The sequence below is a fragment of the Staurois parvus genome, unplaced genomic scaffold (assembly GCF_062004578.1).
Source record: "Staurois parvus isolate SC_StPar_1 unplaced genomic scaffold, SC_StPar_1.0 ptg000640l, whole genome shotgun sequence".
Taxonomy (NCBI): Eukaryota; Metazoa; Chordata; class Amphibia; order Anura; family Ranidae; genus Staurois; species Staurois parvus.
The window spans coordinates 870731-895552 of NW_028318436.1; the positions used below are offsets into that span (position 1 = coordinate 870731).

The 24822-nt window shown below is 42.2% G+C and overlaps 1 protein-coding gene across 1 annotated transcript in view; it reads left to right on the forward strand.

The window, feature by feature from the left end:
- LOC149449033 (proteasome subunit beta type-10-like) overlaps positions 1-11025 on the forward strand; it is a 32494-nt gene extending 21469 nt beyond the window's left edge. The window contains exons 5-8 of the mRNA XM_089693925.1: positions 254-369; positions 2010-2068; positions 5475-5626; positions 10391-11025. Of these exons, the coding sequence (XP_089550051.1) occupies positions 254-369; positions 2010-2068; positions 5475-5626; positions 10391-10496 (433 nt within the window). The 3' untranslated portion in view covers positions 10497-11025. The remainder of the gene's footprint in view (positions 1-253; positions 370-2009; positions 2069-5474; positions 5627-10390) is intronic.
- Positions 11026-24822: the final 13797 nt, after the last annotated feature.

The following is a 24822-nucleotide window of genomic DNA, read 5'->3' on the forward strand; positions in this document are numbered from 1 at the left end:
CGTAAAGAGCCACATGTGGCTCGTGAGCCGCGGCTTGCCGACCACTGCACTAAGTAGTTGCGATGATATGAATAGTTTTGCCAACACATGTCAAAGTTGCAAACCTTTGTTCCGGCGTTAGGATTTGTTTTACGTTCGTCATGAAGGGGTTAAAGATCTGTTCTTACAAGGGATTTTCATAAGGACAGCAATGGTGCTCTGTTGTGGTGACAGGGACTCTTTATACACATGATCTCATCTTTTCTCTTTTCAGATATCAAGGCCACGTCGGTGCATCGATCATCACTGCAGGGGTGGATGTGCAAGGCCCCCATCTGTACAGCGTCCATCCACATGGATCCACAAGCAAAATTCCGTTCACAGCTCTAGGTGAACTAAATGGCAATGAATAGTGGTATACAGTACCTGTATACAAAGGCCAGAGCTCAGCCAATCTGATATCAGGTTCAATGGTGGTGTGTGAGTAGAATTTGCTGAAAGCAATCATTAAACCAAAGAACAAAAATGGCCAAATGGCCATAGCACACATGAAGGGAAAAAACGTTTATAGAGTAAAATACCTTCCCTGTATTTGTGTGTGTGAGTATCGATAGATAGATAGATAGATAGATAGATAGATAGATAGATAGATAGATAGATAGAGAGAGAGAGAGAGAGAGAGAGAGAGATAGATAGATAGATAGATAGATAGATAGATAGATAGATAGATAGATAGATAGATAGATGGATAGATAGATGTGGATGGATAGATAGATAGATAGATAGATAGATAGATAGATAGATAGATAGATAGATAGATGGATAGATGGATAAATAGATAGATGGATGTGGATAGATAGATGGATGTGGATAGATAGATGGATAGATGGATGTGGATAGATGGATAGATAGATAGATGTGGATAGATAGATAGATAGATAGATAGATAGATAGATAGATAGATAGATAGATAGATGTAGATAGATAGATAGATAGATGTAGATAGATAGATAGATAGATAGATAGATAGATAGATAGATAGATAGATAGATGTAGATAGATAGATAGATAGATAGATAGATAGATAGATAGATAGATAGATAGATGTGGATAGATAGATGGATAGATGGAGATAGATAGATAGATGGATGGATAGATGGATAAATAGATAGATGGATAGATGGATGTGGATAGATAGATGGATGTGGATAGATAGATGGATAGATGGATGTGGATAGATAGATGGATGGATAGATGGAGATAGATAGATGTAGATATATGTAGATAGATAGATGGATAGATAGATAGATAGATAGATAGATAGATAGATAGATAGATAGAGATAGATAGATAGATAGATAGATAGATAGATAGATAGATAGATGTAGATAGATAGATAGATAGATAGATAGATAGATAGATAGATGTAGATAGATAGATAGATGTAGATAGATAGATGTAGATAGATAGATAGATAGATAGATAGATAGATAGATAGATAGATAGATAGATAGATAGATAGACAGCTTTCTAGTTTTATGTATGGGGTTGTAGCTTTACAGCTTTTCAGTACAGAGTTATTAAGGGCTCGTTCAGATTTCCACATTACAGTACAACTCAGTAAAATGTGAGTCCTATCGTGCCTTAAGCTGGCCATACATTATACCATTTTCTTGTTTAATTTTCTTTACATTTACCTTCATTGCATACAAATTGAAGTGTTTAGGTTTGACCTCACATTATATGGTTTTGGTAAATCTAAAGTAAAATTGTACAACATATGGCCAGCCTTACTGTAACCCATAGCAAAGTGCAAAGTGTGGTGTAGTGTGTTTTAGTGCGTTTCATTTGGAAGGTCATCCTAACACACTAGTCCAATGCACAGTTGCTACGCAAGTTGACCAACAGGATAACGCACGGTAAGGTGTGTTTGATAACGTACTGTAACAGAGTGTAGACATCTAAATGTGCCCATAATATTACGTTGCTATGGCTGTCCCGCTGTTATGATGCTCTCTGTGTTGTTTTAGGATCTGGCCAAGCTGCAGCAGTCGCTGTATTAGAAGATGGATTTAAACCCAACATGACGGTAAGAATCCAAGTGTCATTAAAGTGTATGTAAACCACTTCTGTAAATGGACTTCTCTTGTTTGTCTAGCTTTGCAAATACACAATTGAGTTCTAGATAAACAAAGGGGGTAAAACGAGCGCTGGATGATATTAGAACAGGATATAAGCAGCTGGCATGAAAGGCAAACCTCAAAAACGCCTCATAAGATAACAGTCACAAAGAGAAAAGCATGCAGCGCTAGAATATTGAGATTACCTCGCAATGCAATATGACCACCTCAATGGAGATAAACGCAGCTAGCATATAAGTACTGGTGTGTAAAACCCGTACTAGAACATACTCTTAGTCAAAAAAAGGTATACATGGTGACAGTGGTGTCAAAGTCAATATATCAATGGAGTAACATAAGGAAATCTGTGACTTTTGTGGTAGGAAGTGTGGCTGTAGAATGCACTAACCAGATAGCGCATTGGAGGAAAATGACCTACTTCTGGTCACTGGATAAGGAACTCTGCCGGAGTGTTGGTCGTCTCTGCTGCAGTCACCAGAATCATCTGTATCTGTATCAGATGTCTTGCAAATTGCACCTGAAATCGGCATGTCACCCGACTTTGAAATCGTGCGACTTCTCTGTAAGTCACACAATTTCAAAGTAGTGTTTGATGTGAACGGGGTGTAAAAGTGCTGAATTTCTAAAGCTTGAATGACAGTTCAGAAAAAAGGGGGCAAAGAGCTGAAATTATGAACTCAAAATTAAAAGAATATATCCCGTGCCACCTATGTGTATTAAGTGAACCTATGTGCTACAAAACAAATATATTATCCTGTAAAAAAAACTGTTTGAAGGGTGGCTGCAAACAATAAAGTGTTCCCACAATAAATATGATAATCCAAACAATGTGTAATGCTGCGACTCCCTAAAAAAATGCCTTATAAGAAAACCAACAGCACATCAGGCGTTAAATTAATTATCAACAATATGCAAACTTTCCCTTGCACCAAATATCATATAATGTGCACTATTCATATATAATGCTTATTATTTATCTTCCTTAAAAAATGTGCTGCTTTATTATCTTCCATGATGACCGTATAATATAGTGAACCACCTCCTATGACGTTGTGAGCATGCACACCATGTATCCACCACCATTCAATCCTGCTCTCACCTCCACTTTTTGACCTGTCCTCTTACAGGTCAAAATCGCTTGTTTCCCATTTATGGGGGTTCTTTAATCACCTCTTCTCCTCCTTATGGGCTCCCCTCAGTTGTAATTTTCCATCCCAGGATTGTTCACTTGTATACTATTTCCAGGTGTCTGGCCCTTTAAAAATGGAGGTGATTAAAGGACCCCCCCCATAAAAGGAAACAAACAATTTTGATCTGTAAGAGGACAGGTCAAAAAGTCGAGGACGTGCAGCACATTTTTAAAGGGCCAGACACCTGGAAATAGTTCCTCCAGTTAGGTCCATATATATTTGGACACAGGCACAATTTTAGTTTTTAAAGGTATTTACCAAATCATATTCAATCTATAGTTATATAATGGATATAGGCTGAATGTGCACACTCTCAGGTTTAATTTGAGTGTATGCACATCCAACTTGGAGGAAGGGTTTAGGAAGTAAAGCTCTTAAAAGTAGCCATCCCCATTTTTCAAGGGACCAAAAGTAATTGGACAATTGAAACATAATCAGCAAGTGAAATGCATGCTCAATTGGGTTGGGATCGGGTGATTGACAGAATATTCCACTTCCTTTCCTTCAAAAGCTCCTGGGTTGCTTTTGCAGTGTGTCTTGGATCATTGTCCATTTGTACTGTGTGGCTGTCTATTGTTGCTGGGGACATCCATTGTTGATGCTGGGGATCTATTGTTGCTGGGAGGTCAATTGTTGCTAGAAGGGATCTACTGTTGAGTTAGAGGTCTATGATTTCTGGCTGCTGGGGGTCTATTGTTGCTGGGAGGTCAATTGTTGCTAGAAGGGATCTACTGTTGAGTTAGAGGTCTATGATTTCTGGCTGCTGGGGGTCTATTTTTGCTAGGGGTGGAATCTATTGTTGCTGGGGGAATATATTGTTGCTGCGGAGGGTGTATTGCTACTGGCTGTGGGGGATCGATTTTGCTGCTTTTCTTATCATTAACAAATTCCATACAAAATACTTAGCACCACAAAATGATACTTGGCTCTATATTCTCTAAAAGGGGTGGTACTTGGAGGTGGGCAGAGGGTGGAACCAAGGGACGGTGCTCAGAGGTGGGTAGTGGGTGGAGACAAGAAGTGACTCAGGAAGGGTTCCTGCACCCTGGTGATATGCCAATGTGATGTATATTAGCATACCTCCCAACTTTCTGAGATGGGAATCAGGAATACCTAATAGCAAAAGTATGTAGGAATAGGACACACCGACTGTCACGCCCCCCTTAAAGGAGAATTGTACAAAAAAAGATAAGTTAAACCAAAAAGTGCATTTTACAACTACTATTTCTGTAAATTGCCTTTTGAAGTTTACAAATGCAAAAATTTAGAAATTGGATGAAAGGTTTAGCACTGTGAAACACTTTTTGATAGCTAAGTAGTGCATTTTATTTACAACTAGAGAGATCAGACCAAAATGAGGGACAAATGAGGAGGAAAGAGGGCCAGAGGGACTTTGTTCCAAATGAGGGACAGTCCCTTGAAATCAGGGACAGTTGGGGTCCGATTTTCGCACCGTTAGTGGGTTCATTGGTTAGCCGTTTTTCGGGGTTTTTGCACATTTTTTTTATCGGGCATGTTGGAAAATTCGTGGCCAATTTTGACGATTGGCAGATTTTCCTGGCAATGATGGGCAGATCGACCGATCGTTTTACCGATAAAAAATCTGCGCATGAGCCATGACCTGCAAGAAGAAGAAAAAAGAAGAAAAAGAATTCCAGTCCGCTATTATATTTTATATGAAAAAGTCTTGTGGTTGCAACAAATGTATCCATTTGTATCCATATAAAAACATCTGTATCCAAATAAAGACATTGTAATCCAAATAATGTATTACAATGTTTTTATTTGGATACAAATGGATACATTTGTTGCAACCGCAAGACTTTTTCATATAAAATATAATAGCGGACTGGAATTCTTCTTCTTATTCTTATTATTCTTCTTTTCTTATTCTTCTTTGTATGGTGTGCTCCCCTGTCTCTGCAAGGGACAGATGTTATGGGGTTAATGCCGGCCGTAGACGGCTTAATTCCGGCCATAGACAGGACGAAAATCGGCCGATTTTTTATAACGTTCGTGGTAACGTCGGCCGTTCGAACGACCGATTTTTCAGGTTTTTTTTTTTTTTTAAATCGTCCGATTTTCGACCCGTCTATGGCCTGCATATGTGTTAGTACTATGTAAGCTGGAGAAATAACATTTTATCGCCTCTATCTCTATCTAGCTGGAAGAGGGAAAGAAGCTGGTGACGGATTCCATAACAGCCGGCATCACCTGCGACCTCGGATCTGGAAGTGGGGTGGATCTGTGTGTGATTACACGAGAAGGAGGAAAAATACTGAGAGGATACACTGATACAGAGACCAAAGGAAAGAGGTAATACTCCACAGTATAGGTGGCCATACAATCTCCACTCCTGATTTTTTTTCCCTACTGAACAGTCATTCAGATATAAGACCAAGCAATTTCTGGCACATTTTGTTTACAAGTGTATATCAGTATTTTTTTTGGTAGAAAGTTACTTATAACCCCCAAATACCATATATATTTTTTAGCAAATACCCTAGAGAATGAAATGGCTATGGTTTCAATTTTTTATGACACATGGTATTCTCGCAGTTTTTTAACCACTTCAAGTCCGGACACTTTTACCCCCAAGCCAATTCCTGTCCAGGCCAATTTTCAGCTTTCAGCGCTGTCACACTTTGAATGACAATTGCGCAGTCATGCAACACTGTACCTATATGAATTTTTTAGCATTTTTTTGAGAGTGGTATTTATTCACCACTGGGATTTTTTTTTATTTTTTTTGCTACATAAATAAAAAAGTCCAAACATTTTGAAAAACAGTGTTTTTCTTATAAAATTTTGCAAATAAATCTTGCTTCATAATCTTTCTCTTTAAATCTTGACCAAAATTTATTCAGTTATCTTTTTAGTAAAAACAATAACTCAAATTAGTTTATAACCAAAAATTATACATTTTCAAAACTTTTTTTACATTTTTTTTTTATATTATTATTTATGTTTTTTTTTAACATACTGTCACCCTAGCAGTACAGAGTCACCATAGTGACACTGTAGTACTTCTGGGGGGTGATGAAGATTTTTTTTTTTTTACACTGATTGCTTTTACACCCATAAAGGCTGTAAAAGCAATAATTTCTCTTTCTCTCTGGCTGCATTCTTGAAGCCATTAAGAAACACTGTGAGAGCTGTGATTGGTCTCAGCTTGTCACATTGTACAAGGCTGTTGTGAATAGCCTTGTACCATGTGACCTCTGTGATCATTCACAGATTTCACAAGTAGTAAGCAATGATGTTAGAAGTGACATCTTGCTTACTACTATTCATGTGATCACTGATTGGCCAATCAGTGATCACATGATCAGGACCTCACACAGAGGTCCCATACAGCGATCGGTGTTCTGTTTTTGGAAAAAATACACTTTAATGACTTAAAAGAACAAAATGCAGTTTTGTTTGTAAAATATGAAAGAGGATGTTATGGCAAGTAAGTAGATACCTGACGTGTCAAGCTTTAAAATTGCGCACGTGGAATGGTGACAAACTATGGTACTCTCCATATGCTTTGCTTTAAAAATTCTCATAGGTCACCTGTTTAGAGTTACAGAGGAGGTCTACGGCTAGAATTATCGCTCTTGCTCTAATGTTCATTGCGATACCTCACGTGTGTTGCGAACCCAATTTACATATGCTTGCGTATGCGTTCACTTCTGTGCGTGAGCACTTAGGGATGGGGTCACTTTAATTTTTTTCTTATTTATTTTTAAAATGTTTCTTTATTTTTTTTTCTTTGATCACTATTATTCCTATTAAAAGTAATATATACATCCCTTGTAATAGAAAAAAGCAAGACAGGTTCTCTTTAAGGAGAGATCTGGGGTCAAAAAAAAGATCTTGGGAGAAAAAAAATTGTTTGCACTTGCCCGGGATTGGATGTGACGTCGCTTTGGTTCTCCAACACCAACGCCACCATAGAGTCTCTCATCGCCTCCCGCCTCTACTGAAAGTGTTCCAGTGGCTAATTAGCCTTTCGGATCCTTTTCATCAGAAAGCTGACCACTAGCTGAAAGGAAACATATGGTAAATCACTTGAAAACTGCAATGTACAGTATATACATGTATCACGGTCTTCAAGTGGTTACAAGTGATCATTCTTTTATTTACTGAGATCAGGAATCCAACATTGAAAGAAATATGTGGGCTCACATTGTTAACCTTCCTCTAAAATTGCTGGTTGGTTACCTGTCAGGAAAGGGACATTAATTTTGGGGGGCCAGTTATAGAATTTGTGCCTGACTGCACATTGCAAAATGCAGGAAAATATAACAAAATTGTCATGGACCAGGGATCCACAGAGAGGGACAGTCTAGGAAGTATAGGGATGTACAGTGTTCAAAATAATAGCAGTCAGACATCACTAACCTGATCAATCACTGTTTTTGGTAGAAATGATATTTCTACATGACAAATAATTTACTAGCAGGTGTAGTAGAGTAATAGAAATCCAACAGACCCAACAGTCATGACATGCATACTGCTGATTCTGTGTAATTGAATCACTAATTGAAAGGGGCATGTTCAAAATAATAGCAGTGTGGAGTTCTATTAGTGAGGTCATTCATTCTTTGAAAAACAGGTGGCAATTATTGCCCTTATTTAAGGAAGGAAGGAAGGCAGCAAATGTTTACATGTTATGTGCAATTAAACCATGGCAACATCTAATGTTTGTGTAGTATTATGTTCAGCAGACTGTGTTCTTCTATTGTTGTGACTTAGATGACGTTCAGAGCACATTTTATGCCCAATTCATGCAAAACTCCACGTAATCCCAAGGGGTTCACATACTTTTCTTGCAACTGTAGAGTTACTGGGGACACAGGAATACAGGGGTCACTGGAGACGCTGGAGGCACAGGGGTAGGGTTGCCACCTCATCTCTTTAAAACCGATCATATATTAATTACACAGGTTCTGCGGCTGATTAAGGTGGTAATTAAATTCACTTAGTGCCTTGTGTGCATTAACTTCAGAACCTGAAGCCTTAGAACCTGTGTAATTGTTTGGTTTTAAAGGGATGAGGTGGCAACCCTACACAGAGGTCACTGGAGACACAGGGGTCACTGGAAGCACAGGGATCACTGGAGATGATGGGGCCACTGGAGATGATGGGGTCACTAGGGATGCTGGGGTCACTAAAGACACAGGAGTCACTGGAGACACAGGAGGCACAGAGGTCACTGGAGACCAGGCCCTGACTGGCCATATGGCACACCAGGAATTTGCCCTGTGGACTGGGGCTGCCTGGATAGGAGGGGCAGCACATAAATGAACCGGACCATGCATTTCTCGCTTCCTCTATGAGCCGCCTATCCATCTCCTGCTGCCCTGGATTCCGGTATTCCCCCCCCCCCCCCCGCGCGGCCACCCCCCTCATCTCCTGCAGCGCTGCCGCTGGGTACCCCCTCCCTGCAGCTGCTGCGGGGGATCTGTCAGTATATTCTGTCCCCAGTGCTGACAGTTCCCCGCCCACCACAGATGGGAGAGGAGAGAGAAAGCTGCCACTCCTCCCACACTCCTCACCAGCCTTGTGTCTTCTCTCTTTCTTTCTTTCTTTCTCTCTCTTTCTTTCTTTCTTTCTTTCTTTCTTTCCCTTTTTATTTCCCTCCTTCCTTCTTTTCCTCTTTCCCTCTTTCCCTCCTTTCTTCTTTCCCTCTTTCCTTCTTTCCCTCCTTTCTTCTTTCCCTCCTTCCTTCTTTCCCTCCTACCTTCTTTCCTTCCTTCCATTTTTCCTTCCTTCCATTTTTCCCTCCTTCCTTCTTTCCATCCTTCCTTCTTTCCATCCTTCCTTCTTTCCCTCCTTCCTTCTTTCCCTCCTTTCTTCTTTCAGTCTTTCCTTCTTTTCCTTCCTTCCATTTTCCCTCCTTCCTTCTTTCCCTCCTACTTCCTTCTTTCCCTTGTTCCTTCTTTCCCTCTTTCTTTCCTTCCTTATTTCCCTCCTTGCTTCTCTCCCTCCTTCCTTCTTTCCCTTCTTCCTTCCTTCTCTCCCTCCTTTCTTCTTTCCCTCCTACCTTCTTTCCCTCCTTCCTTCTTTCCCTCCTTCCTTCCATTTTCCCTCCTTCCTTCCATTTTCCCTCCTTAATTCTTTCCCTCCTTAATTCTTTCCTTCCTTTCTCCTTTCCCCTTTCCCTCCTTCCTCCTTTCTTTCCCTCCTTCCTTATTTCCCTCGTTTTTTCCCTCCTCCTTCCTTCTTTCCCTCTTTCCTTCTCTCCCTCCTTCCTTCTCTCCCTCCTTCCCTATTTCCCTCCTTTCTTCTTTCCCTCCTTCCTTCTTTTCCTCCTTTCTTCTCTCCCTCCTTCCCTATTTCCTTCCTATTTTCTTTCCCTCCTACCTTATTTCCCTCCTTCCTTCCTTCTTTACCTTCTCTCTCCCTTTCGTTCTTCTTTCTCTCCTACAAAAAAAATAAAAAAATAAAAATAAAATACAAAATTGTAAAAAATGAAATAAAAATAAAAACCTATTGACACTAGTGGTGGAACTACCAGGGTCGCAAAGTACGCTCTTGTGTCCAGGCCCTGGTGTTCCGCCATCGGGCTCCAAGGAAAGGGTCCCCGGACTTGGAGCTGCTCAGTCCAAAATGCCCGGGCCTATTTTTTGTCCCAGTCTGGGCCTGCTGGAGACAAAGGGGTCACTGGAGACCCAGGGGTAACTGAAGACACAGGAGTGCAGGGGTGACTGGAAATGCTGGGGACAGTGGAAAGAAGTGCAGCTGGTGTGTACAGAGAGGGCGTGTGACATGGTGGGACACTGCAGCTCAGGGGAAAACAAAGATGTCTGAAACACTAGGCTTCAGGTGTAAGGATGAATCAATTAAAATCTGAGAAATGCATTGCCCAGCCCTATAGGGCGGCACCTGTTAATTGCTTGGCCATGGTGCCATCATTCCAAGTGACACCCAGATGTTCTGGAGAGGAGACCCAGTGCTGGATAGGAGAGAAGGTGAGTGTAATGGAAATGACTTGTGTAGAAATAATATAATGATAGAAATAATCAGGCTGGAGATTTCCTGTACATAACTGACACAGATGACTTGTAATCCTTCCTCCTGTCTTTCCAGGTTGCGGTCCTATCGCTATGCCCGGGGAACCACACCGGTGCTGAGTGAGACCATCACTCCATATGAGCTGGTAGAGGAAACCGTTCAAGTGATGGAGACCGAATAAACCAAAAAAACGGAGATCATCATGAAACAAAATGTAGATGTTTCATCAATCCTAGTATCCAATAACACATTAAAGACCAACCCCAGCCAAACCTTTTCTTAGCTTTAAATAAAGTGAGAACACTTGCTAGGATTCTATTGCTTTCTGTCTCCTTATTAGAGAGATTTTTCCTCACTTCCTGTCAAGACAGGAAATGATGGGCACTCTATCCAATGAAGAAATAGACAAAATCTCTTATTAATAGAGTGGGAAGGGTTAAACAATGTTTTATTGCCGACCATACTTACCTGTTCTGCTGAAAATAACACCCCATTTCTTGGATGGCCATCACATGGGGGACAGGAAGTGAAGGCCAATCCCCCAGATGGGGCCACAGTCAGAAATTAATCATTTTCCTCACATTATCTAAAAGTAAAAAGAAATGTCTGGGGTTAGACTTTAAAGCTGAATTCTAAGTAGATATAAAAGAAACACGTTAATGCAACTTTGTAATCATTTTTACATAATTAAATGTATTTTTTAAATTCAAGCAGTGCAAGTATCTGAATTTAACCAAATATCAGCCTCCTGCAGTACAGCAGAGCTGGAGTGTGAGAGAAAGAAGCAGTACAAGGAGCCAACTGGTTTAGGTGCTGACACGCTGATAGGAGGAGAGGTCATAGTGAAAAGGAAAAAAAGTCAACACTGTTCTGACTTTTCTACCACTGCTCAGTCACAGGTTGGGGTGGGTCCAGGAGGATCTGGGCTCAGAGAAAGGGAGTTAAATGATGCTGGCCCTCAGACTGAGGACATCTAGGGGCAAAAAAGCACTGCAGGGAAAATCTGTGGACTGAAGCTGAATATTGCAGCAAAAGCTGACATATCTTTTTAATGATCCATTAATTTGTGTCAGCAATATTCAACTCGGACCCTCCCCACACCTCACAGTTAAGCTGTTCTAACTAGTAGCAGGGTTACAAAGAGACTCCGGTCACAAATGAGGGGGGGTGCCATATACAAACACTCTCTCTATTATGACCACTTACAGCAAGTATGCTGCTAAATCACTGGAGTAGAAGGAAGATACTGTAAAAGACAGTGGAGTTTATAGGTGGTGAGGGGTTGGATATACAGGAGAAGGAAGATACTGTGAAAGGTGGTGGGGTTTATAGGTGGTGAGGGGTTAGATATGGAGGAAAGGGGAAACACTGTGAAAGGTGGTGGGGTTTATAGGTGGTGAGGGGTTAGATATGGAGGAAAGGGGAGATACTGTGAAAGGTGGTGGGGTTTATAGGTGGTGAGGGGCTAGATATGGAGGAAAGGGGAGATACTCTGAAAGGTGGTGGGGTTTATAGGTGGTGAGGGGTTAGATATGGAGGAAAGGGGAGATACTGTGAAAGGCGGTGGGGTTTATAGGTGATGAGGGGTTAGATATGGAGGAAAGGGGACACACTGTGAAAGGCGGTGGGGTTTATAGGTGGTGAGGGGCTAGATATGGAGGAAAGGGGAAACACTGTGAAAGGTGGTGGGGTTTATAGGTGGTGAGGGATTAGATATGGAGGAAAGGGGAGATACTGTGAAAGGTGTTGGGGTTTATAGGTGGTGAGGGATTAGATATGGAGGAAAGGGGAGATACTGTGAAAGGGGGTGTATCTCTTCCCTCCAATCTGCTCTCAGAGCTCTCCTCACTAAGCTCTGTGGTGTGTAACTTCAGCTCTCTGCCCCTTTTCCTGAACTCTCAGACAAGCATTATAAATTCAGCATTTTGAAAAGCTGTAGAAAAGAGAAGACTACAGATAAACAGGTACAACGTATGTAGGAGGATTGGTTATATCTTTGTGTATCACCTGAGGCTAGTCCTTTTACTGGGTATATGTAAGAGTTTATAATCACTTTAAGTGCCAATCTTTAAAGGAGAATTTCACTTTTAGACCCTTTAAATGCACCTCTAATTCCCCTAAGATGCAGCCACCCCCCTAAATACTGGGAGTTGGTATGGTCCAGCCATAGGAATAAATCAGCTAAGTGGTGGGCATGCGCAGTAGGAGCTTGGCACAGCCAGGATTTTTTTTGCAAAGGCCAGGTAGTGCCAGATATAGCTGCACAGGGCTACAGATACTCATTTAAGCAGGTGGCTGCAACTGAGGGGATTGATCATTTAAAGAAACCCTTTTCATTTTAACATAAGAATATATGTGCATTCTATTCATATTATTTACCCGTGAAATCCTCCCGTGTAGACATCCAAAAGTCCCGAGACTGCTGCTGGGCGCTGCCATCTTGGATGTGATGTCAGGAGCCCCAGCATACTTAGAGCTGTCACTCAAGTGACACTCTACACTCAGCAGCCACTTTATTAGGTACACCTTGCTAGTGCCAAGAAAATATCCCCCGCACCATTACACCACCACCATCAGCCTGAACTGTACATACACTGCAGGGTGGATCCATTGTTTATGCCAAATTCTGACCCGACCATCTGCAACCAGTCTGCCCATCTGACCTCTGACATCAACAAGGCATTTTCGTCCACACAACTGCCACTCACTGGCTATTTTCTCTTTTTCGGACCATTCTCTGTAAACCCTAGAGATGGTTGTGTGTGAAAATCCCAGTAGAGCAGCAGTTTTTGAAATACTCAGACCAGCCTGTCTGGCACCAACAACCATGCCACCTGCAAAGTCACTTAAATCCCCTTTCTTCCCCATTCTGATGCTCCTCAGTTTGAAATTCAGCAAGTCGTCTTCACCATGTCTAGATGCCTAAATGCATTGAGTTGCTGCAATGTGATTGGCTGATTTGCAATTTGTGTTACCAAGCAATTGAACAAGTTTACCTAATAAAGTGGCTGCGAGTGTATATTATTCCTCTTCACTCCTCCCCCCAACAGCTGCATAAAAGGAAGGGGGGGGGCAGAGGAGCTGGGACAGCAGAGACAGTCATTAGACACCCCCCAGAAGAGGGGAGGGCTATGATGTGCAGGGAGGGGAGGGGGGGGGGGGGGGATGGCGGCGCTATGCTAGGGAATTGGCTGTTCCTGGAGTAGTTAACTTTCTACCAAGTTCAGAGGTACATTGCAAGTAAATGAAAAAAAATGTATGGAAAGAAAAAAAATACAAGTATTTAAAATACCTGACTTGTCTGTGCGTTTACTAGCTCTTTTGAAAGTTAGTGACAGGGTCTCTTTAAGAATAGCAACCCATTGACTTCTGTACTGAGTTCAGCAAAGTGAACACTGAACTGGAATGATCCACCTAGAGACTGATTTGTGTTTAATCAGAAAGATACAAGCGCGAAGAATGCAGAACAGTAAAAAGCAATCACTGTGTAGTAGTACTCAGTATGAAGTCTATTAATTCTCTGTTTGATACAACAGATACGCTGATCCCACCTCCAGGACAACAGGACCTGCACCCGAATCTTATTGCCAGCAGCACAGAAGGAGCCCCTCACCATAGGGAGCTCAGTGTATGCCTCTGTCTATTAAAGGAGAGCATTGATGGTGCACCATATACTGTAAATAGCAAAAGCATCTCCGGTTATAATTGAGAAGCTTCATTGATCAGTACAGTTATCGATCCAGAACATTAAAACTGAACATCAGGCAAGCTGCTCTAAAGCACAGTTAACATAATGAACTTTTTTTTATCTGCCAAAGGCTTTGTAACTCTGTGCAGCCAGTTGTGTGATCCAGGCAGAGAACACAGTAATATCCAAGACATCTACTGCAAATACACAGGTTGGTTAAGGCACACGCATGACTGTTGATTGGTTGATGAAGCAGCAAAAGCGCACTGATGAGGTCCTCCCTCTTACTCCTTCTATCAACATGTTCCCTTTTAACCCATTTCCAGGCCATGGTGTAGACAGGCACATACATTTGAGGCAAGGCCAGGCGCGGACTGACAACTCATGGGGCCCCCGGGCAATAGCGGATCATGGGGCCCCAGTGTCCTTGCCCAAACTCAAAAAATCCTATGAAAAAGGTACCAGGGGCATCTCATGGGGCCCCCTACTGACCCCGGGCCTTCGGGCAGTGCCCGAGTTTCCAAATGGTCAGTCCACCCCTGGGCAAGGCCCATGTGCAGAGGCACACTTAAACTGGATTGGCTGCACAGACACTTAGGGCTGGTAAGACCAGATGCAGGTCAGTGTGTTTTAAACCTTTATTAAGTGCTATTTCACACCAGGAATCACACAGGAACATGATGTTTCTGTGTGATTTGCCTGCAGTGCGTTTTCAGCCTATTCAGTTTAATGATCTGAAATTGTACCGCACCTTACCAAAAGTAGTCCATGCACTTACTTTACAGAATGCACTGCAACCAGATTTCATGCTACTTCTGTACTGTCCAATCTGGTGCAGGGTAACGCACTGTGTTTGAGGTGTCATAAGCATTGATTCGACACCCACTGCAGATCACAAGGGCAGTGCATTTTGAGCGCAGTGCGGGAAAGTGCATGGAACGCAGGTTTCCCACACTGCATTTGGGTGTTAACCGGCCTCAACAGCGCACTCACAGGGTTTTCCAATGGTCCTAGTTCACACCAGTGCACAGTGTTGTATTTTGGTTTTGTGCTGCCCTAGGCAAGACTAAAATTGGGCACCCCTCCATCTAGATTTGTCCCACTCCTTCCTCTTTAAGATCCACCCCTTAATCTGTAAACCCCACCCCTTCTTGTTTAGGCCCCACCTCTTCCTGTTAGAGCTCCACCTCAGGAGATGGTCAGGGACTGCAGACCTACTACAGGAGATGGTCAGAGACTGCAAGCATATTACAGGAGATGGTCAGAGACTGCAAGCATATTACAGGAGATGGTCAGAGACTGAAGACATGGTACACGAGACGGTCAGAGACTGCAGACAGGGTACAGGAGATAGTCAGAGAGTGTGGACAGGATTCAGGAGATGGTCAGAGATTGCGAATGCTATACAGGAGATGGTCAGAGACTGCAGACATTCTACAGGAGAAGGTCAGAGACTGCGGACATACTACAGGAAAAGGTCAGAGACTGTGGACAGAATACAGGAGATGGTCAGAGACTGCGGACAGGATATGGTCAGAGACTGCAGACAGAACAGGTTAGGGACTGCAGACAGGATACAGGAGACTGCAGACAGGATACGGTCAGAGATTGCAAACAAGATACGGTCAGAGACTGTGCACAGGAGATGGTCAGAGACTGCGGATAGGAGACGGTCAGAGACTGCGGATAGGAGACGGTCAGAGACTGCAGATAATATATGGGCAGAGACTGTGACAGGATACAAAAGAAGGTCAGAGACTGCAGACAGGAGACGGTCAGAGACTGTGGACAGGATACGGTCAAAGACTGTGGACAGGATACAGTCAGAGACTGTGGACAGGATAAAGGAGATTGCAGACAGGATACAGAAGACAGTCAGAGACTGCAGACAGGAGACGGTCAGAGACTGTGGACAGGATACAGCAAATGGTCAGAGACTGCAGACAGGATACGGTCAAACACTGTGGACAGGATATGGTCAGAGACTGCGGACAGGATACAGGAGACTGCAGAGAGGATACAGTCAGAGACTGCAGACAGGATACAGAAGACAGTCAGAGACTGCAGACAGGATACGGTCAGAGACTGCGCACGGGATACAGGAGATGGTCAGCCGAGCCCGCCTGAGCCCATCTCCCCTTGCCCAAACACAGACAAGCCTGCCTCCCCCTCCTGAGCATTGCCTCCTCTGCCTCCCTACTTGAGCATTGCCAAACCTACGTCTCCCGCCCAAGCACTGCCAAGCCAGCCCCCTCGCCCGAGCACTGCCGAGACCGCCCTCCTGCCTGAGCACTGCCGAGACGCCACTGATCCCTTCTGCCTGGGGGCAAAAATGCAACCCAAGGCAAATGCCTTGTTTGCCACATGGCAGATACACTCCTGCCAGTGCAGTGTGTTCCAGTGCAGTTACAAAAAAAGAGACCGTTGAATGCGTATCTGTAGGAGAAATTTTAAAACACAAATGACGGTAAGAAAAATGTGATCAGCAGTCCTGGGGCTGCCTCTGCTCCACGACATGCTGGCATACTGCAGAACTGCTGATAGAAGTTATTGGCTCTACTTGTATTCTTCTATCTTCAATAGACTATTATAATAAATCATTAAGTGAGACATTTTTATGGACACTGAGTGCTCCTCTTCAGTCACTCAAGATGCACTGGGAACTTTTACACTTGTAGTCAGATGTAGGAAAACTTAAAAAAAAAAACCCCAACAGATCTGGGGAGGTGGCTCCCACACAGAAAGATTTCCCTTAATGGGTACCCAGCAGTAGGTCAAACCATAGAAAGACAGAAAGAAGACGCTCCAGCCAAAAACTGGATAAAAGAATCCAAAATTTTATTTGTTGATAAAAAAATCATATAAAACAGCCAATACGTTTCATTGGCAGCACCACTTGTTCAACCGCTTCCCGTCCGCCCTATAGCAGAAGTACTGCTACAGGACAGCATGGGTGCGCAAAATCATGTATACATACGAGAGTTTGTATTTCCGATTAGGGGGCGCGTGCACCCTACCCACGCCACCATTCGCTGTCAATCACCATATCCCGGCTGGTGATTACTCGCCGGCGCCCAGTGATTACTGAGCATCTCCAACGGGGGGGGAGAACTGTTTGTAAACAATACAGTTCTCTCCCCTGTCAGCTCCTGCATACTGCTTTGCATGGCTCTGCATAGAACAGCCATACAAAGCAGTGTGATTACAGTGCAGCACAGACACAGCACACTATGTAAACCAGCGCACAACACACAGTTAACCCTTTGATCGCCCCACATGCTAACCCCTTCCAGCCCAGTGCCATTAGTACAGTGTCAGTGCTTTTTATTAGCACTGATAACTGAATTGGTGTCACTGGGGATGTCAGTGACACCAAGTCAGTTCCCCCCAGTGTCAGAATGCCCGCCGCAGTCCTACAGTCCCGCTATAAGATGCTGATCGCCGCCATTATAAGTAACAAAAAAAAAATCCCAGTATCTATGCTGCCATTTGTAAACACTATAACTTTCATGTAAACCAATTAATTGACGTGTATCGGGATTTTTTGTTAGAAAAGACATGTAGCAGAATACATTTGGCCTAGATTTATGAAGAAATTAGATTTTTTTTTAAAATTTTTTACTGGACATGTTTAATAGCAAAAAGTCAAAAATATTGTTTTTTTTCTCAAAATTGTTGGTCTTTTTTTTATAGCGCAAAAAATTAAAAACGCACAGGCAATCAACTACCACCGATAGAAAGCTCTATTCATGGGAAAAAAGTGGCCAGTAAGTGTATATACAAATAATGCAACTTTAGTATTTAATAATTCTATTTAGTAGTTGTTCATAGAAAAGGTGCTGACATAAGAATATTAGGATTACTATGCACCAGGGGTGGACTGACCATTTGGGCACTTGGGCACTGCCCGAGGGCCCGGGGTCTGTAGGGGGCCCCATGAGATGCCCTTGATACCTTTCATAGGCTTTTTTGGGTGTGGTTTGAGTGTGAGCTAGGACACAGGGGCCCCATGATCCCCTATTGCCCAGGGGCCCCATGAGTTGTCAGTCCGCCCCTGCTATGCACCTGACAGAAACAATACCATAAGTTTATTGGCTGCATCTGGAGGTCTCAGATGTTTCTATCCACTTCAGCTCCAGCGACGTATCTGTACGTCACTGGAGTTTCAACCGTTATACCAGGAATCATTCCAGTACTGTTTTTAGAGCCGGCGGTCAGTTCTCTTGTAATAGCAATCGCAGTAGCTAACTAGCTGCTGGATTGCTGTTACAAGCAGTGTGGGGGGATGTCCCCCCTGCCAATCAACCAGCTGGCCCTTCCACCGGCTGATCGTAGAGCCCAACAAAGACTGGGTCAGCTTTATTGGGCTCTATGACATAGTAACCCGGAAGCGATAACCTTACATCACTTCTGGTTTACTCAGGAATACATGGTGTCATTTTTAAAAAAGAAAAGCATTCAATCATACCAATCTTGGTGTGAATAAATGCTTTTAAGGGCAGAGGAGGGATTTGGGGTTTTAAAGACCCCAGATCCCTCCATAAAGAGTACCTGTCACATGCCTATTATTGTCACATGTTTACATTCCTTGTGACAGCAATAAAAGTGATCACATTTTTTTTAACCGCTTCCCCGCCACCCTATAGTAGAACTATACATGATATCACTATATGTGATTTTCATTTCCGGGTAGGGGATATGCGTCGCTGCCGCCCTACCCGCACTGCCATTGGCGGCTACAGATGTCAATCAACAGGTACCGGCAGGAGATTCCCTACCGGCACCCAGCGATCGCAGAGTATCACTGGCGCAAGAGAGAACTGTGTGTAAAAAACACAATTTTCTCCCCTGCTAGCAAGCACATGTTGCTGTGTATTTCTCTGCACAACAGAGAAATACACAGCAGCATGTTTCCCTAGTAAAACACACACAGCAAATTATGTAAAACAGCACACAGGTAACCCTTTGATCGCCCCAGATGTTAACCCCTTCGTGCCCAGTGTCATTAGTACAGTGTCAGTGCTGTTTATTAGCACTGATCACTGTATTAGTGTCACTGCAGATATCAGTTGCAGTTAGTCAGTTCCCACCCAGTGTCAGAATGCCCACTGCAGTCCCACTATAAGTTGTTGATCAACGCCATTACTAGTATAAAAAAAAAAAAAAAAAAATTCCAGTATCTATACCGCCATTTGTAGACGCTATAACTTTCATGTAAACCAAATAATTTATAATATAATCTGATCGATCAGCTGACTGAGAGCCGTGCTGCATCCTGGGAGGGGAGAAGTATGGGCGGAAGTGCTGTACTGGGAACGATATAGTTTGTGCACAGTGGAGGAGCAGTGCTTTTTTGGTGGAGCCATGATCATTTTCTGCCATCTAGTGGATTTCTTCTGCCCAGCTCTGTACCATCCTGTGGACCTTCACTGACCAAGGGAATACATCTACCCTTTCCATGCTGATGACTACTTTATGAACTCCATCCTTCCTACACTGCACTATTAATGTGCACTTCTGGTTACTGTGCATTGTTACCCTAGGTCACCGCAGTTGGGACTTTCTTTGATCACTTTTATATTGTGTCACATTTATTTAATTTCTAGCGCTGCACTTTTATTTTATTTTCATGTGAGGATTTTTTTGGTTATCCTGTGTTTCAATAAACTGCTTGTTTATTGAAAGCGCTCACTTATTATTTTTCTGTTTTATGCAAATAATTTATACGTATTGGGATTTTTTTTCAGCAAAAATATGTAGCAGAATAAATTTTGGCCTACATTTTTGACGAAATTTTTTTTTTATTTTATACTGGATGTTTTATAGGAAAAAGTTAAAAATACAGTTTTTTTTTCAGAATTGTTGGTCCTTTTTTGTTTATAGTGCAAAAAAAATAAAAAATGCACAAGTGTTCAAATACCACCGAAAGAAAGCTCTATTTGTTGGAAAAAAGGACGTAAATTTTATTTGGGTGCAGCGTTGCATGACCGCGCAATTGTCAGCTGAATTAACGCAGCGCTGTAATGCAAAAAATGGCCTGGTCAGGAAGGTGGGTAAACCCTCTGGAGGGCAAGTGGTTATGATTTTTATTTTGCAAGAGTTAGGTTTTCCTGTTGCTGAGAATGATACAAATATTCTCCCTTTTGTACTCCATACTGGTAACCCTTCAGATGCAAAACCTTGTGACAAAACAAATGCGAAAATTGACTTTAGGAAGAACCCGTCACTGTGACTATTCAGGGCAAGGAGTATCTTTGTAAAGGCCCCTAACCCCATGATACCTCACCACTCCTTCCTCTGCCTTCTATAATACCCAATGTTGGCTAGTGTAGGAAACTAGGGGGGAGCTGTGACATCTCTCTATCCATCATGTGACAGTGCTTGGGCCAAGTGATTGGCTGCTAGACCTGAGCACTGTCACATGGGAGGAGGTCACATGCTCCCCCAAACCCTGAAGAACTGGCTATATTCGTTGGCTAAAACAGCCGAAATAACAGTACAGGAATGCTTATGAAACCAGTACTTTCACTTTCACTTTGTCTGGAATAAACATTATGACACATTGCAGTAAAATTGAGTATTGCTTTCTTTTTCTGTTGTCCAGCACAGTTCAGGCATTTGATGCACCTCCATTTCTTCTCATCAAGGATAGTCTTTCCATAGTCATCCCAGCCATGGAAGTGTATCTTCTGTGTTATGTAAAAAGAAAACCCAATTATTTAGCACAGATTGGTAGTAAACCAGACCTTCATGGAGCTTAACAAAATACATAGTTACATAGTTAGTCTGGTTGAAAAAAAGACAAACGTCCATCTAGTTCAACTATTAAAAAAATATACAATCCTATACTCACAGTTAATAAAAAACCCAATAAAGCATGATCCTATGTGATCCAGCAGGGCAAAAAAGTACTTCCTGACCCCCGAGAGGCAATCGGATATTCCCTGGTTCAACTTTACCTATAAATATTAGTATTCAGTTATATTATGTACATTTAAGTAAGAATCCAGGCCTTTTTTAAAACAATCTACTGAGCTGGCCAGAACCAACTCTTGAGGGAGTCTATTCCACATTTCCGCTCTTACTGTGAAGAAGGCTTTCCGTATTTGGAGATTATATCTCTTTTCCTCGTAAAGAGTGACCCCTTGTCCACTGTGATGACCTTAAAGTGAATAACTCTACACTGAGTTCATTATATGGACCACCTATGTATTTGTAGCACTACCCCCTTCAGGGTTGCTTAGTAATTTTTGGGTTCCCTGTCAATCTGGACCTCTTGTTGAAAGCCCGACCTCTGTTGACACCACTGTGCTCTTGTGACCAAAAAAAATTAAAACTGTAAAATGGACTCACACACAAGTTAGTATAAACCAATATGAAGTTTATATTGGAATTAAAGGTAACTTGGTCAAGAAGAACAAAATGACATTGATATATGCAACAAATATAGTCACTCTTGGCAAAAGTAACAACATTCACAGTGAAGCAACAATAACTGTTAGCAGCCTGCTTTCAGAAATAATCCACTGCCTCCACTCTGAGGGAACTACTGAATCCCCAGTGAGCAGGAAAAACTATCAAGAAACAGGTAAGCTCCCTGTGGGTCCTCAGAACTAGATGACAAGGATTAGATGTGAAATAAAGAGAATTCTCATTTGTAATTGAGCAATGTCCCTTTAAGAGCACTACAGTGTCTTCTGCACGCTTGTTGGGGCCCAGTCAGTATGACCTTGAGTTAAGGTGTGCAATACAGTTCCTCGGGATGGCAAAACAAAGTTAGTAAGGGAAAGGGGGATATTTAACACTTTTCCTCTTGGTGGTAGTGAATAAGTGTAGGGTCCCCTTTAAAGCACTAAAGCATACTTGAAGTAATGAGTAGCAACAATTGACATTAGTGTCTATGAACAAAGACAAGTCCCTCTGAATATCAAAGGCAAAATGAACAGTAGTAGGAATCCTGCTTTGCTGAAAAAGGGAACTTGCTGTCTCAGTTGGCACTGCTGTATCCTGACCTGCAACTGTATGTCCTGCAGTCAGCTTGTATGGTAAACTGTAATGCAGATGTATCCCAATGATGGTGACTGGGGGAACTAGGCTACAAACTGAGGCAACTAAATGTAATGTTCACAACTATGTGTGGGCAGATAGCTGAAGTGGCAAACTGTCACTATTTGCTTGGACAGTGGGTGCATGGGTCTTTCTCAACCGATCAATCTGCCGGAGTAATCCGGCAGATCGTAGCGGTCTGTCTTTCTCTGCAGACGGAGTCAGTCTACGGAATCTCCTATTCAGGCCTAGCCCTCCGTCAGGTCTCCTGCTGTCAGATTGGCCTGCTGGGCAGTGTGGCAGACCAGGTGGTCAATAGCCTCTTTCCACTCTTCCCTGACTCCGCGGCCTAGTTCAGCACTTCAGCTGCCAGCACACCTCCTTCTCTTTCAGCCTCTCCCTGCACTCTCTTGGCCAATCTCCCAGGCTTTGATATTTATATGACCCCGCCCACACACTACCTTTCTTGGTAAATGTAGTTCCTGACTGCCCGGCTCACCAGCTGAGTCCTCTTATTCAGCATACAAGTTCCAGAGGACTCTTCTGTCCATGTCCTGTCCATGTGAGTGATCCTGAATGGCAGGCCACCGCATCTAATGTCCATCTTAAGGCTTCATGTACACGAACCTACTTTAACTGCCGGCGGCTGGAAAATGCAAACTGTGGGCAAAAACGCAGTACCGTGGTTGCCGTGTCTTTCTGCGTTTTGTATTTTCCTGCGGTCAACGGTCAAAACGTACATGGACACATAGGCTTTTACGGAGTTGAGTTTAGAAGCTTTGGCAAAAAAAATGCCAAAAGCTCCTAAACTTGAGTTTAGCAGCTGCTCGTGTACATGAAGCCTAATGTATTGCAAGTAGCAACATTTCAGTGCGTTACATATTTATACAAAGAGGCAATGTTAAAAAATGTAAAATGTTATGGCGTATTGTGTCTCATACTGTACATCAGTGTTGAGAGATCAAAGCAGAACAGTCCCCAAATGCCATGATGAGCTAAGAAGACTTCCAAGGATAGCCAATGTGGCACCAACCGCTTGCATGCAAGGCTTACCAGAAGATATGTGACCACCTGCTAAGAGTGGTCAATCTGCACTTTTATAAGATGCTATTGGTGGCATCAAAGGGAAATGGATGGTTAGAATCATCTGCTGGACACCCAAGGAAAAGACTGGTAATCCTCCCAAGCCAATCTCAGTGTATATGATGGCTCCAACCACTCCAAATGAGTTATGGATGCTGGAAAGACCTGTTTTAGTACTTGTACATGTTGATTTGTGTCTGGTATCAAGGTACAGTGTCCAGCTGCTATTTATTGGTATTTATTTCTCTTAGCGCAGATTTTGGGTTATATTTAAACAATTACAACCACACTGACTACAGTGTGACAACTAATTTTACCTATCAAAACTAAACAAAACCTAGCACCTATCTAGGAGGGTGCTACAAATATGGAAACGTTCAAGGGAAAAATCCAAGGAGTGTGGTTTTTTTGTGTATATTATTTATTTGAGGAGGAAAATGGGTCAAAATTGCAACCTAAAAAAAGTAAAGAGCCTACACGCTTTTCTTGTTTGTTTTATTCCTGAAGAGGTGATATTTCTTCTGAAGATCTGTAATTGGTGATGCATTACATTTTTTACACACTCTATTAATAAGAATTTTCAACCAAGATTCACACAATTTTTTAAATAGGATTTTATTGGAAACCATGCATGATTTATGGGTAAAAAATTGTATGAGTCTTGTGTGAAAACATTTATGGATCCCATTTATTTGTGGGTTGCTTATTGCTGCTAATGTTCACATTAGTACTAAAGTAAAAAAATTAGCTAATAATTCATCATCTCTAAGTAATTTTCTAACCGCTTGCTGACTGGCCCATGCAGATATGCTGCTGTCATTCGCTGGGCCTGGACCAGCTGATCAGCTGAGCGAATGACAGAAGAGAGTCCTGTGTTGGGCTCTCACAAAACATCACAGGGCTCTCTACAGACAGCAGCGATGTGCCAGTTTTCAAAGCAGGGAGTAAAAACCGGAACATTGCTTAGTAAAAAGAGCACACAGAACACACTGTAAACATTGTTAGGCACATAGTTAACACTTTGATTGCCCCTAAATGTTAACCCCTCCACTGGACACAGCGGAACACAGATCGCTGTATGGGATTGCAGTCATCACATGAACAGTAGTAAACAAGATATCACTTCTGGACATCATTGTTTACTACTTGTGAATTTTGTGAATGAGGTCACATGGTACAAGACCATTCACAGCCTTGTACCATGTGATAAGCTGTGACCAATTACAGCTCTCACAGTATGTCTCAATGGTTGCAGAAATGCAGCCAAAGAGAAGGAGAAATGATTGCTTTTACAGCCTTTATGAGTGTAAAAGCAATCAGTGTAAAAAAAAACAAGAAAACAAAACTTCATCACCCCCCACTATGGTGACACTGTACTGCTAGGGTGACAGTATGTAAAAAGAAAAACAAATAATAATATAAAAAAATAAACATGTAAAAACTATTTTGAAAATGTATAATTATTTTTTTATAAACTAATTTGGGTTATGTTATTTTTACCAAAAAGGTAGCTGAATACATTTTGGCCAATATTTATGAAGAAAGATTATTTATTTGCAAAATTGTATAAGAAAAACAGTGTTTTCCAAAATTTTTGGTCTTTTTTCATTTATATAGCAAAAAAATTAAAATCCGACTGGTGAATAAATACCACCTAAAGAAAAATTCGCAAAAAAAATCTAAAAATTTC